The sequence below is a fragment of the Ursus americanus genome, chromosome 11 (genome assembly GCF_024610735.1).
Source record: "Ursus americanus isolate L20-20 chromosome 11, mUrsAme1.1.p, whole genome shotgun sequence".
NCBI classification, from domain to species: Eukaryota; Metazoa; Chordata; class Mammalia; order Carnivora; family Ursidae; genus Ursus; species Ursus americanus.
Window position 1 is genome coordinate 18,994,577 of NC_142137.1, and position 17,944 is coordinate 19,012,520.

Consider the following 17,944-nt stretch of genomic DNA (forward strand, 5'->3'; position numbering starts at 1 on the left):
AGAATGTATATCCTAAATGAGTTAAAGTTTAATGTTATCCATTTTATTCTCATGCATCAAGGGAAAAAAAATCTGTGGATAAATGCAATAACTCCTTAAATGAGTAACAACTATTAAAAAGGATATAATATTGCCTAAAATGTTTCAGTGTCTTGTTCATCTCTTGTAATAGAAAAACCTTCCATCTTTTTGCCTCAGGGCTAAAAATTTAGAAAATACGGACAAAAAATTAATGCAAGAAAATCAGTCATAATCTCACCAAACAGTCAGGAATCATTCAAATTTAGGCTTTCTCAACTGAACTTAATGACCCAGGGCAAATCATATAACTTCTCCGAGTCTCAGTTTCTTTATTTAAAAAATCAAACTGGTATATTTTTGTTTACTTCTCATTTCTTTGATCAACAGTGCAGTTAAATACTTTTCATATTAGTAGCTTTTTTTTGTAAATTATCTTTTAATTTTTTAAGTGGATATGAGAGCTTTTTTGTGTTACTGGTTTGTAATGGCTCTTTATCTATTGGAGCTATTATTAAGCCACATATGTAGTAAAGTTATTTCATTTCCAGCCTCAGTTTAGCTCACTAAGTTTTCACATGTCTAAAGAGTTTCTGAAACTTTTATATTATCTCTGAATATTCTATCACTTTCCATTCTACATGGAAAATACTCAATGCGACACAGGTTTTATGGCAACAGAAACAAATCTTACTTTCTTATAAAACTTACTTCCTGTAAGGAACTAAATAGAAAGCTCAATCTCTTTCTGTTTAATGATAGATCCCTACTGGTCCTTAAAGCAGAGGATGATACAAGATGTAGTATGGGGATCTTCCTTTTGGACAACTCCATGGGGGGAGTAATATAGAGATCAAGTGGTTTGAGAATATACGAGCAGTTAAAAGAATGACATATTTTAGTTATATCTATAGCTTCCCTACCATATTCCAACCGTGAACAACAGTGAAGGATAAACCTGGAAATGGGTACATGTATAATTTTATATGCCTAAAGACTGAGGTAGTATAAATAACTGACACTGTCTTCAGACCTCATTTCTTTTTTTTCCTTCTACTGTTAAGCACCTCTAATTATACACAAATATACTTGCAATACATTCACTCTTCTGGTTGTGAAGAAATTAATGAGCAGCTCACAAAAATCTCACGAAAGTTTAGCTGGCTGCTTCAGTTTAGCAAAAATGCGTAAGACAATATATTCATATCTGAAGCACTCCAATTGCTTTCATTTTACTCATCTTATTTTCAATGCTCAGAAAAATTTTCCAAAAATTTTTATGTGGGAATAAGTTGTTTTTACACTAATAATTAAAAAAATAGGAAGATGAAATGTTTTTTTTTTTTAAGATTTTATTTATTTATTTGACAGAGATAGAGACAGCCAGCAAGAGAGGGAACACAAGCAGGGGGAGTGGGAGAGGAAAAAGCAGGCTCATAGTGGAGGAGCCTGATGTGGGGCTCAATCCCAGAATGCCGGGATCACGCCCTGAGCCGAAGGCAGACGCTTAACCGCTGTGCCACCCAGGTGCCCTGAAATTTGGTTTTATAGTAGTTCTTAATGTATAAAAAGCACTGCAGAGAAGCAAAGTAATATTTTAATCATATACTCATCATGTTATCTATCAACTTTCCCTGAACTGAATGCAATATATAAACAGTACATTTTGTTTCACAATCACAGTATGGTCACCTAATATTGCTGAACACTCATTTTATAAACTGTTGAGCAAGGATATGGAAATGTATTAACATAAATCCACTTTACCTTTAAAATTAGCGAAGGATAAGTAAGCTGACTACGAATGTATGTTATAAAGAAAGGTGTTTGTCTTGTCTCATAAATTATATGTTAGCCATTCTCAAGTGACAGCCTATTATCCATTTTTTTTGTTCAATAGTTCACTGCATAAATATCTTCAATTTACACTATCAAGAATTAATTCACAGATATTCTTGTTGTGACAATTAATTTCAGGATTATTTTTTCAGTTTCATAATTTAATAACAGTATAATTTTATAACTTATATAATTGATAGTGTTCCATGGCAATGCCAATCATACCCTCTAAAATGTACCATTTACTATAGGAAAACTAAAGAATCCTATGGCAGGAGGTTTGGTGAGGCATTAATATCCTGTCCTTTCACATAAGGGAAGCCTTTTTCTCATTCCCCCTGCCCCCACTTTCACATAAATCAATGCATTAAAAAGAACTATTTGCCTATCTGAACTGGCAAAGACCTAAAATCCTCATGAGGACAATTACAAAAAACAACTTCATTTATTACATAGTTACTATGGATGAATTCCGAGTTATTTGAACATCATAAAAAAGCAAAATTTATAGTAATGTCACTCGGTCATTAAGCATAAGATACTACCAGGACAGCCTGTTTAAATTTGAAAATATAAATTGTTGATTAAATTCTATACACCTTAAATTATATACTTAAAATGCTTCATTTTGATCATGATATAGTACAAGCAAAATTTTTGAGAAACTTAGGATAATGAAAGCTTAAAACATGGTAGTACATATTATTTGTTGAGTACTTATTATGTGTCAGGCATTGTACTTAACACTCTACAAAGATTATCACATTTAGTCCTTTACATAAAATAATATAGCTCTAATGTAGCACTCAATTCATTTACACCATCCAGCATATTTCAAATTAAAAGACTCAGTGATCTTGAATACTACAGAGTAGACTGTCTCAACCCTGGTTCCATGAGAGAATTAAATCTCACAAAAAATATTTGAATTACATTCTTTTTAGTTTTTCCAAAGACAGATAGTACCACTCTAGGTGGTTAGGAGAAAAGTTCACTTACTACATGCAATGGATATCTTAAGACATTAGGCTTAATTCTTGTTAAGAAAGGCTGCTATAGAATTTTGGTAAGAACAATCATGATAATAAAACACTGACAGAGGAAGTTTTAATACCACAGTTCATTTCTATTCAACCAACATTTGTTGTAATGTATAGGTATCTTTCCAACAGTCTTTGAAATATGTCTGACTGACTACCTGATAGCTAAGCCAAAAAAATTATTCAATATTATAAATAAAAGAAAAACAGATCTGTATTCCTCTAAAGAGTGGCCTTTTTTTTTTTTTTTTTTTTTTAGGGTGATGGGGAGGAGGCACATATGTAAACTGTTCAACCAATTACTTTAACTTAATAGAATTTTTTTATATTTTAAATTTATTATACTCAAAAAGCTTTCGTAGAAATATAGGATTCCATTTAAGTAGACACATTACTCTGTGCCTGAAATACATTCCAGTCAGAATATAATTCAGTGAGTTGATGACAATGCTGGCTCCAAAAGAAAGGAGGAGACCAGATTGGACAAGAATGAGCTAACAGATTGTACAGCCCAATTCTGTCCCTTTGAGTGTGATATATTGTTTCAAGATGCTAAAAACCCATACTTTTTCAAAGCATATCTGTTGTGCTGGTTTTCCCATTTTCACAGAATCCTCATTATCAGAAAACTCCGCACTCTTTTCAAAGCACGTCAGACTCAGACCATATGCCACTGAATAATGCTTATCAATTGTCTAAAATGCTCAATAAAAGATGCAGCATACAGAAGAATAATGAAAGAATATGAAGACTTTTAAAAAACAAATAAAGATAATTAAATATATCACATCTGGTACAGATGTTAAAGCTAAAACATTTTCTTATAATTACCAAGGGTTAATTTCTTAAAATACACTCTGCATGATAAACCCCTCCATAGACTGAAGGGGAAAAAACTAAAATGAAAGAAACACGTTAGAACATCCTGCTGATCTACTAAAGGAAAAGAAATTTAAAAATAGTAATAATTAATTAAAGATAGTAAGTTTCCAATCTTTGCCAATACTCTTCATAATATATTCATTGCTGTCCTCTCTGAAGCCCAAAACAATGACACCTCAAAATGATTTACCATACTATTAATATATAAATATGTTTATATATGTATTAAACATATGATTACATGTGAATTAAATATATAAATAAAATCTATACAATAACATGTAAATCTTTGCTATGTCTGCTAAATAAACACAATACTATTTTCAACGTTTCCTCCTTAGCTTGTCCTAATTCTTAATGATAGCAATATCAAAACTGGTTTGTAGAGTGAAATATTAAAGATTTTTCCTTATTAATGTTTCTAACTTAGTTCACTATGCTATCGGTGGGAAATTCAAGTCAGTGTTTCATATTTATTCTGGAATATACATTTTATGCTTATTTCCATTTTGGGAGAGTTCAGATTCTAATACATGCTTGGAGAGCATTTCCATATAATTGAAAAGCTTTTAAAATGCAGATAAAGCGGATGAAACGGATGTTATAAAATTAATTTGCTAAGGTAGCATAATTTTAAATGAACAAATACTACACTAATATGAATTAAATTTGTGGAGGAACACAAGCAAAATATAAAAACAACAGCAAATTTAACCACAGAGATTTCACTTATCTATTTATAAGGTATTCAGTGTTGCTGTACTGTAACAGTAATAACAGTTAACACTTATTGAACATTTACCTCTGTTCCTGGCTTGTTTTAAGTTCATTAAATAACTTAATGCATTCAATACTTACAACAATCCTGTAAGGATAGGATTATTATTATTTTTTTTATAGATGAAGGGGTAAGTCTCAGAGGCTGAACACCCCACCAAGGGCATGTAGCTTGTAATGGGCAGGCAGCATTGAACCCAAGAGGCCTGGCTCCAGTCCATGTTCTCAACCACAATGCCACCTTCTAATTACCATAGAAATGTGATATACTTAAAATAATGAAATCATTCATTTGGCTTAGGTCTGGGCCTCACTGTTTAAGACTGTGGGCAAAAAACATTATTATGACATAAATATGTCAACTGACATATATGTCATATATATGACATATATATGTCAACTGACATATATGTCATATATATGACATAAATATGTCAACTGACATATATATGTCATATATATGACATAAATATGTCAATTATTACTAAGCATAAGACCTTTGCCTCTTTCTTCATTAAGACATGCATGATATCAACTATGGCAGAATAATCATATTTGTAGCTGCTCTGAATTACATAACTTATTCCATGAGGACCAACTAAGTTCAAATGTCCAATGCTCAGCAAATCTTGTGGATAATGTCTGTTTTGATACTTAATATTCTTAGCCTAGTAATTTCTCTACTGGTCAGTCACTGAGAGGTCTGGGGCCTGATCCAAATAGAAAGCACTTGGGGTGGGACTTTTGTACCACAAGCTAAATCTATTTTTTTGATAATAAAACAGATTTTCAAGTTGAAAATGCGGTTACCCTACATTAAACTCAACTTAATTTCTGGTTTTCAACAATCTCAAAGTCCATCCTCAAAGCCTGGTACTAATTTCTTACCTATAAGGAAGAGGTCAATATATATGTTGAATGAAAAACCAAATGAATCAAAAGAACGATAGAAAACTGTTATTAGGGGTGCCTAGGTGGCTCAGTCAGTTAAGCGTCTGACTTTAGCTCAGGTCATGATCCCAGGGTCCCAGGATGCAGCCCTGCATCAGGCTCCTTGCTTGTTCCTCTCCTGCTCCCCCTGCTTGTGCTCTCTCTCTCTCTCTCTGTGTCAAATAAATAAATAAAATCTTGAAAGAAAGGAAGGAAGGAAGGAAGGAAGGAAGAAAAATTAATTTATCATTAGTAGAAACTCTACCAAATTTGAACTTGTGGTGATTTTGAGTTGTCAGAGTTGCTGCTTGCCATGTTCATTCAGGATGTCTGAGTGCTAAATCCCGTGGGTGTTTCCCTGCTCATCTCACTAAACTTCCACTAACATTTGAAGTAGTTAAGCCCTCCTTTCTTCACAAAACTCTCTCATTTACAGTGTTTTTAAGACTTTCCTTACTGACATCACCTTCTCGGTGCTCTTTGTCAGCTCTTCATTTTCTACCCAAGCTCTACCTTGAGTCCCTCAAGGCCTGGCCCTCTGGTTCTCCATACGCTGTTCTCAGGGTCTCATGTGCTTACCTGGGTGTAAAGGCCGCTTCTATGCTGATGCTCCCAAGTTCATATGTTCATTTCACATCCCCTGCGGATTTTACAGACTTCCTGTATCTATTTAATTGCCCTGAAGATCTTGGAAATACAAATCCAAAATACAACATCTATTGTACAACTTTTCTGTTTTTCTCCCTGCCTTGGCTCAAATCTGTCTTTTCCTTCCTCTCTCCATCCTATACTTTCAGCTCTTCCCGTTTCAATAAGTGACACCATTATTTACTCAGATGTTTAGAGTTAATAACTGGGGAGTCATTCTTGATTCTTTTCATTTTCTCAACCTCCATTTTTCACCTGTCAGAAAGTCCTACTGAATTTAGGCCAAAATATCTTTCCATTCCCACTATCACCACTCTAGGTGGCCCCTAGGTCACCACCATCATTAATTCCATGCTTAACCTCCACTTCAATCCATTTTCCACTAAGCAGCAAAAGTGATCTTAAAATGCAAATTGAGTATGTAATTTGCCTAGCTTAAAACCTCTTAATTCTCCAGAGAGAATTAAAGACCCCTCCCTTAGATATCTGCTTGGTTTGTTTCCTTGCTTCCTTCAGTTCTCTAATCAAAGCTACCCTCATCATCACAGGGTCATTCTGTAAGTCTATCAATGTATAACATTCTACTGCTCAGCACTCCCTTTTCTCTTTACCCCGCTTATTTGTTTTTCCATAGAAATGATCACGATTTGACATACTTGCTTTTTATCTAATCATCTCCACAAGAACCTTAATTCCCAGGGTAGGAACTTTACCTAACACACGATAGGAGCTCAAGAGATGTTACTTTAATAAATAGATAAATGACTGTCTTCCCATAGTGCTTAGAATCAAAATCCGAGCTCTGTAACCATGGGTCTAAGGCCTTACATGAGCTGGCTTTTGCCTATCTCTGAAACTTAAATTTTACCATTTTCCTCCTAGCTTATTCTGTTCCAGCTGAGCTGATCTCAGTTCCTTTAACATCCTGTTCCCTTTACCTGAAATGCTATTATCTTCTCTCATGGTGTAGCTAACTTGTTCTTATCCTTTTGTTCTCAGCTTAAACGTTATCTCCTTAAAGAAGCCGTCTCTGACCATTTTATTTAAAGAAGTCCCACATCCCCTTATATATTTCATCTCACTTTATAGCAATTTTTATAATATTAATATTATTTGCTTCATCATATATATTTTCAAATTTCTATCTAGTTGAGCTCCTTGAGAATTGGGATCAGCTGGCTAACATAGTGCTTGGTAAAGTTGTAGATATTCAATAAATATGTTACATAAATGAACACTATACAAATTCTGGTAAGAACTGCCTATTGACTTATGTTAAAGGATTACTCTTATGGGTATTTTTGATGTAGGAGAGAAAAAATGCCTAACTATGTGATACCAGGTAATCTTGCAACTTAAACATCAGGACACTGATGCGGTGTTACAGCTCCTTTTGGGGATGAATCTAAAAACAGCTAAGTGTCAAGTATTTCCCTATCACTTTACTGCAAAGAGAGATGATGTAAATTGATGACCCACACTTTACTCTGTAGCTATTGGATTAGTCAAAGGGTCAGGACCTTGACAAGAGTGCTACTGGACGACAGATGGCAAGAAAGGCACAAGTTTTATGTGGATGAAATTTTAGTATGGTTCCAGAATAGACTACCTATATCCCATGAAGATGTTTACCAAAAAGTTAACAGCAGTGTGGACAATGCAATTAATAGTCAAGTGGGCAAAACGACCACTTGTAAGGATATTAGGCAGTCTCCCTTCCAGATCCCAGTGTTTCATGCAGTGAGTTCATGTATTAAGTGGTGCTGTGGTGGAAGAGATGAAAACTATGCATGGGCTAAACATGGACTTCCACTTCCTCAGGCAGACCCAGCTACTGCCACTGCTCTGTGCCTAATATGCACCAGTGCAAACATCCCTAGGCCCATTATAAAGTACCTTGCCCAGGGGACCAGATAGCTATCTGGTAGTAAGGAGGTTATATTGGATCTTTGCTATCACAGAGGGGACACCTATTTGGGATGATGTCTAGAATGGACACTTCGGATTTTGATTCTTTTCCCTGCCTACTGAGTGCTGTCAGTAGCCTCAATTGTAAGATTACTGAACACTTTATACATCATCTAAAATCTCCTATGATAATATTTCTGACTGAGGAACTCACTTTATAGAGAAAGATTAAGACAATGGATGCCATGGTATCCACTGGTCTTATTGCATCTCTCATTACCCAGAAAGAGCTGGCTTTATAGATGAATGACTCAGAGTGGCAGGTGACATTGCTTTGTCAAGGTTGGGGTGCTCTCTTGTAAAATGAGGTGTATGCTCTGAAGCAGTTATCATTAAATGATACTATTTCTCTCATTGCCAAAATATACAGTTCCAGGAACCAAGTAGTCAATGTTTTTTGCAGTCACAGCTAATAAACCACTTAGAAAATTTTTGTTTCTCTTCCCTATAATTCTAGCTGTGCTAGTTTGGAGGCTTAACATCCAAGGGATATACCAATTTACTTAGAAGCTGAAATAGCCACATCTCTCATTGTAGGAGTAAACAAGCAAAATGTGGTCATAGTGTAGTTTAGGTAACCAATTCTGATAACGAAACTGGGTTACTGCTACACAATAAGGGGAAGGAAAAATTTGGATAGACCCTAGAGAAATCTTCTCACACTACTGTATCGACTTGAAAAATTAATCAAAAACTTTTAAAGCCTTATATAGCAAGCATGTATAAAAATCCAATTTTCAATGTCTCGGGAATGTGGGTTTTGGTTACTCCAATGAATAAAGAATCTTAATTAGCTTAGGGGCTGGTTGAAGAAGTGTGCAGGTGATGTATGGTATAGAAAAAAAATCACAAATGTCTGTTTGGCTCCCCGACCTAATATGTTTGGTCATATGCTGCTGAAAAAAACACTGTGACTTCTACCTTTGCTATCTCATATATGCTCTAAGCACATTTTAACTAACATACTTTATATATTTTAACTAATTTCATTTCTCTTCCTTCTCTCTACCCTCCACTTCTGAATATAGCATGTGTTGGTTGTGGGTAACTTTATAATTTAGCTCACTGGCTAGAGAATATTGAAATGGGATTGCAAAAGAACCAGAGTGACTAGATATAATCTGCTAAAGGACTGTAAAAGACTACCTACAGACAAGCAGCATCTGAGTATCCCCTCTTGCACAGAGGTCAAAGAGGGGAAGATACTCCCTATGCCTGCTGCATTCTTGACAGTGAAGCTCAGGCATTCCAATGGTTCTGTCTTGGACGTGAAGGTTGAGAAAGTAATGTAAAAACCCAACACGAGTTTGAGGCTAACGGTGGAAGTGGTGGTTATCAAACTGAGAATCCAAGTGATATGGCAGCATACGCCCACAAACTTTTGAAATCACTTCCTGATGAGAAATATGGAAGGGTATTACTTTTCAGATTTCTCCATGCTGCAGTATGATTTCACATCAACAATACACTTGAACAGGTATTCCTGCTTCCTAGTACTCTGAAGATTTACTGGATTAAGAAGATGGATGGATAACTATTTATTTATTTTTTTGCCTTTGCTGACCCACCTAACCTACCTGTTGCTGCCACAGAACACCAATCTGAAACTGTGCAAGAAGCACCAAGAGGAATTGACACTAAGCTTCTAGTCCACAATGTTATGGAAAGTAACTCTCATAAAGATTAAAGTGTTAAAAAGTCCTCCTATTTTTAGGTAATTAGGGGATTCAACAACTGAAACACCTGCTTTATAGATTTTTGGTATAATCAGATTGAATTTGCATAGCAATCAGTTGTAAAACCTCTGACATTTTGATTTTAAAGGTGATGGCTTTAAGAGGAAAGGCAAAAACAAAGCCTGGATTGTCTTATTATTGCAATGGGATTGGTGAAACACAACGTCCAGAAATGACATAATTTCTAGCTGTCTTATGCTGGCAGCAAAAAATCTACAAAATAGCAGAAACCATGCAAGTAAATTCTAAGGTTTCTAATGAGTCTTGGTGATAAATTTTTGTGCTGAGTAAAAAATACAAAACAGAGAAGTAATTCTACACAATGGCTGAGCTGACCACGGTTTCTTAGGTCTCATACATTAAAATTAAAAAAACAGTAGGTGTGCAATAGCTGGGAAGAGGACATGAGGTTCACATTTGAGGCTAATATGAGTCACATACGTGCAAAATGCACAGACACACACACACATTTTGAATAAATATCTTAAAATATACTCAATAGGTATATACTTTGTACCTTGACTTCAAAGGAAAGCGTCCATTTGGAACATTTTTAGGGATAAGAACAAGAGAAAATATATTAAGCCTACACAGATGCTGCACATAAACTGTCAATAGTCCGTACATCTGTTTTTCACCATTTGCTCCCTAAGTTCAAGATACCGTTAGACACAACAGGGTGACTCTTTTGAACATACTAACTGAATAACACAGGACAAGAAAACTTTTGACAAAATTATTTTGATCTTAAATTATTATCTTAAATATTATTTGGTATATACAAACAACATTAAGGAAGTCATGATGAAACCTGAAAGGTAACATGATAGCAGTCACTCTACTTAAAGGAGTCATGTGATACCTTTATAGGAAAGCTAGTATTGGAGTCTGCTACTTATTAGTGAATAGGTCACCTACAGGACTATACAAGAACATTTCGAATTATTAGTTAACTAATATTAGTTGACACACAACTGTAATATATACAGTATCGTCTAACAGGTCTACTAATCCTAAATGACTCATGAGAAGTGGAAGGGGAAAATAAGCCAACTGCTGGGACTGGACACTAGTGGGTGTGAAACACTCTTTTGACTATTCTTCAGGTTGCATGAGATGATAAAGGGGAGATATGGAGAGAGGAGGAAGACAATGCAATAATTTTATTACTGATTTCATCTGCTTTTTCACCATAATAACAATGACAAAAATATTTTGAAAACAAGAAAGCACAAGAAAGGAAAATCACTATCTATAAATCTATGGAGGGAAAGAGGAATATCTACTTTTAGAAGTAGTAGAAAGAATCACAAAGAATGATATTAACTGACTGTATCACATAAAATGCAAAAATTTCTTTTTTTTTGAGAGAGAGACAGTGTGAGCAGGGAAAGGGGGGACAGAGGGAGAGGGAGAATCTCAAGCAGGCTCCACAACCAGCCTAGTGAGGATCATGCAGGGCTTGATCTCACAGCCCTGAGATCATGACCTCAGCCAAAATCAAGAGTCAGACACTTAACCGATTGAGCCACCCAGGTGCCCCAAAATGCAAAAACATTTTTTTAAAAGATTTATTTTAGAGAGAGAGAGTAAGTGTTGGGGGGGAGAGCAGAGAGAGAGGGAGAGAAACATTTATGTATACTCCAGGCTGAGTGCAGGGCCTGGTGTGGGACTCGATCTCAGAACCCTGAGATCACAACCTGAGCTGAAACCGAGAGTCGAATGCTTAACTGACTGTGACACCCAGGCGCCCCCAAATGCAAAAACTTCTATTTGTAAAGAGCTACTATGACAAAAAGTCATCTAAGGAATTAGCAAAATTAACTAATAAAAGCAGATAGAGATTAATATGTGTGTATATGTAAATAGTAATAAATAATATATGGAAAAAAGTGATATATGAAGTTTCAGGTGTGTGTCTATGTGTGTTTTAATTTGCTAAGGTTCTCACACAAATCTATAAGAAAAATGCTGTACTACAAAAGATAAGAGTACAAAAGGAATGAACAGACAAAAAAAGAAAAAAAAAGATGACCAATAGTAAATAGACACATGAAAAAAAGTTCAATCGCACAGAACTCAAGATATACATTAAAATAACAAGGAATATTTTACCTATAATATATCAATAAATTACAACAAATGAGGCTGTAGTAAAACTGTGACTCTCATACACTGCTGACAATACATGTATCAATGGGAGAACATCAATTGGTACAACCCTTTTGGAAAATAATTAGCAGTGTATATGAAAAGCTATAACAATATCCATATTATTTGACCCAGGAATTTTAAATTTATACTGAGGAAATAAGTCTAAATAAGGAAAAACCTATAATAATACAGATGCATGGTTATTTATTTAACAGGATAGCCACATAATAGACTATAATTGTATAGACATAAAAAATTATAGTTGCTTCAATTTTAATGATGGTTACTACTTGGTTAAAGGCTAACAATAGGTTTTTAATTCTTATATTTAGTGTTTTCTAAATTTTTGAAAATGGTCATGTTATATTTTATAGAAAATTAATTTTGCAAAATTGATTCTAAGTTCCATGAGGGCAGTGAACACTCCAACAGAAAAACAAATATGAATAGCATAATATACATAGGTGATGATGTTAAAGGGAAGAGATATGGAAATAAATATGGATATAAAAATAAATATTTACAAGGAACATATTAGAAGAAAATACAACAAAATATTAATAGTGTTAAGGTGGCAGTATTACGCATTTCCTACTTTTCCCCTAAATTTCTGTAATGTTATACTAAATTTTTAATATAGATTAAAACTAAACATCATTAAATATGTAATTTCCATTATATCATAATACAAACTAATTTGACGTGTATAAGAGATAGAAATAAAACAGACTGCTTACCTCTCTTTCATCCATATTCAACCACTGCTTTGGATCTTCTTCAGTAGCCAGAAAGGCTATCAATTCCAAAGCAGTAAGACGAGTTTGACGTCTTGATGAGACAAATATCAAAACAGGTTTGGCTGGAGAATGGCTTCTAATTGCTATTGAAAAGTTGTGGAAAATAAAAGGGTAAGCTATTTATACCAGAATTTGCATGTCATTAGGATATCAAATGGATGCATGAAACTTAATGTAATTGATTTAAGTGAATTCTTAATTTGGTCATGAAATCCAGCACTGTTTGCAATACTACTTGGACCTGACAGCATATTAGAGAAATGGTAGGAAAGGAAGTGTAGCTGAACCCACCTAGGGGGAGCATACTGCCTGGACAGGGGAAATTTAACTGTGTCAGGTCTCTGTTCTATTCTGAGCTGCTGAGGAAGGTGACAGTTAACAAAATCTGCAACCCTCTAGGGACAGCTGTATATGAATACTCAGTCTAAGGTTGAGTTTTCCAGAGTTGTGTTTTTGCTCGCCTAAGCAATGATATTACAGAGTTAATTGGTCCTGGGGTGTGGGGGAGAGAGTCAAGTCCTACAGAGTGATGAAAACTCTGTAAGAAAAGCCACAAAAAAATTCCTTTTATTGCTGTCATTACCAGTCGATGGAATAGTTGAGCATTTGTATCAAAAAACTAGTTAGATGTCAAACGAAGGTTTTCTGTTTTCCCAAAACATATGTGTAAAGTTTCAAGTGGAAAGGTAAGAGAATGTGGAAGAGAGCTGAAGAGAAGCCCATGCCTGAATCTATACGTGACTGATGGCACATGGAAGGCAGACGCACAGAAGAGGAAATGAATGATTTGAAACCTGAGTAATAAGACTGAAAGAAAAAATTACCTAGAGAGCCACATAAATCATGTGACCTAACTGGAAACAAGATTTCTTTCCTACACTTTGGCTCCAAAATGCTGATAAGATGGCACAAGTAAAATTTATACTTATGTGTACATAGGTCTCTTGAAACAGAGATATTTAAAAGTTTCATATAAAAAGTTCAACCTTCTTGTAATTTCTTGTTTGAAATGTGAGCTGCAGAATTTCTTTTTATGGGTTAAGAAACAAGGTTTATAACAAAAATGTTGACATGACCTTGACTATATTTATGCCCTAAGAGTGGGAAATGAAGCTATCATAAAATCATATTTCTAAACTCAAAGAAATATAGTGATATACTACAAGTATAATAAATAGTTTATAAGGACAGCTACTGTACTGATATCATATCTAGAAAAGTGTAAGTATTTCTGTTATTTGCTATTGATTTATATAACACAAAACGCTTCACTTCAATCATTGGTATGCAATCGGCCACTCCTTAAATGAATATAAGCAATCACAATGATACCTACTATGAAAAATAAACTCATTTATGTTATTTCTCACTCGCAGTTTATCCGAATTTTACAGAATATAAATGGCAATGCTTTGATAAATCATATTAGAAATATAATGTTTAAAATACACATGTTAGTACAATATTGGTATCATTTGTACACATAATCATGAATGAATCTCTTTTTTAAACCTCAACATTTAATGGATTTTTGCTGCTGCAAGAACAGGTGTGGCTGAACAGCTCACGGCAGATTTATTGTTCATTAGTGATTTTATACAATGCTTCTGTGGAGGTGTAAATAATCTGAACTGCCAAGATTGGTCTCTAGTTCACAATCAATACTTTGCTTCTGTCATAAGGCTAATTACAGCAGCTAAAAAGTCACCTCACAACTGTCACCTCACAATCAACAGCAGTTCACATTAGTGAATTTATTTTGGAGGTTATTTTTAATTGATATAATAAATATTCCTTATGCAGCCGAAACAAAACATGTTTCAATAAAATAGGAGTGTTATTCTTAAATCTTTCCTGCTTGCCTAATTTGTTAGAAAGGGAAAACCAAAAAATAAAACAAAACACAAAAACAGAAGCACTGTAAAAAAAAAAAGTAATGAAATTTGTAAGTTTTATGGTTTCTGGTAAAGATTATGTGATATTTTTTACACTTATAGCTCCTACTTATCATTTGTTCAAGCTACTACTGTAAGAAAATAACTTAATAGATTAAGAATGATTTAATTTCTTTTAAAAAATACATAATTTTTTTCTACTTCCAAGACAGTATCATCTATGAAATCTCTCCAATTTTCAATAGTTAATTCAACATACATGTTTTATGCCTTAACAGCTGAGGCATAACCTACATTTGTAGAAGTTGGAGAAGTATCACGCATTCAAAGAAACCCAAATTATCTGGAATGCATTTAAAGGCTACCATACAAAATGGCTGCTACTTCATTCCAAGGATCTGAAGCTTACCTTGAAACGTAGGCTTATTCATACTAGCCATACGAGGACAGTAATGTTGACCTGGGAAGCCTTGAATGTGAACTTCCAGTGGAACTGGACGTACTGATGGTCGGAAGTTGAACAAGCCCATCTAGGGTAAAAACGAGAAAGAAATTGTTTTCAGTTTTCATATTTAAGTTTATAATGTTAAGTGCCTCTTTAATCCAGCCACCTAAGCCACAGTATCAGATGCCTATTTGTCAATCTTCCACATACCTGATGGATATTGAGCCAGTCAGCAAGGTCTCTGGCATTAGCTAACGCGGTAGAGAGTCCAACTATTCTAACAGGCTTTTCTGTGTGTGAAGAGATGAAATTTGTTCGAGATACAATGACTTCTAGAACAGGGCCTCTTTCCTCCCCTAGGAAATAGGAATAATGCATGTTAATCATTTAACAGGTCCTGATGCTGGCTGCTGCACGTATGAGAATCAAAATGTGTAAACTGGTGTCAGATAGCGTGGTACCCACCAAGCAGATGGATCTCATCGATGATGAGAATAGTGACTTGCTTCACATAGTTCCTATTCTGCCAGCTTCTGCTGACTCCATCCCACTTCTCTGGTGTAGTGACGATAAGATCAGCCTTAGCAATGGATTTCATATCGGGAGTCACATCCCCAGTGAGTTCAATAACTCTGGAAAGGAAGAGAAACGATCCCTTTCTCAGATAACACATGACGACCTTGGAAAGGCAAAAATACCTTTCAAAATAAAATTTTATAATGCTTAACACTACTTTTTGTTCCTTTGATTTCCGAAAGTTTCTGTGAGTCCAGTACAGAATATGTTTCTTAAGAATTCTAAGAGAATGTATAAATTCAAATCACCAATAATCTAACTTTTACATGGATATGAGAAGGTGTCAAACTTTGCTGTGATTATGTTTACAAAGTCTCTGCCCTATGTGTTTTTATAGAATTGAACTCATACTTCCTTCTCCGTATATTTGAATAAACACCTTTCTAAGGAGGGAATTATTAAGACAAAAAGAGGCATTCATTAAGAATATAATTATGTGTAAACTTCATTTCTTTTTTCTATAGATATTACAGGCAAATTAAAACATATTGGACATAAACAACATACGCTGATGCAAATATGTGCTACCTCATTCTAAGAAGACCCCAGTTTTATAGAGAGGAAGAGGGAAATCTGGAGGCCAACTCTAAATTTCAGGTAACCACTAAATAATTTTTACACCTGTCTTAATCCTCAAAAAACAAAAAGGGGCAAGATTAGTTCTCCCAAGTATAGTGTTCCCAAAGCTTTTGCTTATTTTTATTCATTTTATTTTTACATTTTATTTATTATTTTGAATATGTAATATATTCATATGGTTCAATGACTGTGCGGTGAACAGTCTCTAACATGTCTATCTTCCAATCACCCGGTTCTTGTTCCTAAAGCAACCACAAATTTATATTCTTTACCGTTCAAAAAAAAAAAAAATAAGAGATGGGATGCTTTACTTAAAAATATTTTCTATAGTATCTCTGGAGATCATTCCTTCAGTATATAAAAAGTTTGTTCTTTATAGAATGATAGAATATTTTGCATTGTGTAAATGTAACAAAATTTATTTAGTCATGTTCTATTGGGCACTCAGGTTACCTGTAATCTTGCTACTAAAAACAATACCACAATGAATAACCTTGTGCAATTTTAAAAGTTAGGTTCTTTAATGGATTTCTATTTTTCTGTAAATTCTTTACATGTAAAATGCCCTCTACGTGGTTTCTGGGAGTTCCTCTGAATGATATGAAAGAAAAATAAAGAGATAAAACTTACTTTTCTTCTGCTTTAGAATTTAAAAATTTTTAGAAAATTATCTTGCCAATAAAAGTATTCATATTAAATAATTTAAGGACTTTCATTTTTCAACATTAAAACAATGGGAATATTGCTAACATTTTAACACTAATTACAATACCTTTAAATAAAAGACTATGAAAATCATTGTAAAAGCATTCAACAGGTTTATGCAAATCTTTCATCTGTTGGTCCTTTTAGATTATTCAAAGCATATCTTCTGAATAAGCAAGAACTTACTTTTTGCCAAGTTTTTCTTCTATTCTAACTTTCCAATCATCCATTCTTTCACGTACAAGGGCTTTTAAGGGTGCAATATAAACTGCCTGAAAGGGGAGGGAGGGTAGAGAGATCTCATGAAAATAGTGCCATTTTCAAATAAAGGTAAACTCCGTCTGCATATGACAGTGTGGTTTAAAAACATATCATTTATTACAGAAAAACTTAAAATTTTAAATTAATGGGAAGTCATTAACTTGCTCAAACTACCTTTATCCAAAGTAGGACGGAAATATAATACATCATAAAAATGATGCCATAGAAAATGTTAAATATTAAAAAAAAAACACTGAAGGTATTTTCCTTAGGTATTTTATATTCTGATGAAAATAAAAGTTTTTCCTAGTATAATGACCAAGAATTATCGGAATTTTAACTCTTCCATGAAAAAGTTACTACTTTTGAAATTCTAAAGAGAGATAAATATGGTTTTTAAATTTTAATGCAGATTTTATGGAAGATGACAGTCACACATTTTAGGTATTCTACCTTTTAATAACAACAACAATTGGTCTTTAATAATCCAAACTTAGAGACCGTTCAGTGAAAAACAAAATTCTTTCCTTTATAAAATTTTTCAAATTTAAAGTAGAGCTCTACTGTTGTATTAACATGTCTTATAATGGATCGATAACCACAAAACAGACTGAGAAGCAGGAAAACTTCAAGTTAAGCAGGGAAGAAAAGTCACTAATTGAAAATCATTGAAAAAAGAAGTTAAAACATTTAT

The 17,944-nt window shown here is 34.1% G+C and overlaps 1 protein-coding gene across 6 annotated transcripts in view; it reads right to left on the reverse strand.

Moving 5' to 3' along the window:
- Positions 1-17,944, reverse strand: part of ASCC3 (activating signal cointegrator 1 complex subunit 3) — a 329,433-nt gene that overhangs the window by 100,929 nt on the left and 210,560 nt on the right. For all 6 annotated transcript variants that reach the window (XM_087865343.1, XM_045806995.2, XM_045806990.2 and 3 more), the window contains 5 exons: positions 17,176-17,261; positions 15,595-15,761; positions 15,340-15,485; positions 15,094-15,214; positions 12,730-12,872 (listed from right to left, as the gene is read on the reverse strand). In XM_087865343.1, coding sequence (XP_087721469.1) covers positions 12,730-12,872; positions 15,094-15,214; positions 15,340-15,485; positions 15,595-15,761; positions 17,176-17,261 — 663 coding nt within the window. The remainder of the gene's footprint in view (positions 1-12,729; positions 12,873-15,093; positions 15,215-15,339; positions 15,486-15,594; positions 15,762-17,175; positions 17,262-17,944) is intronic.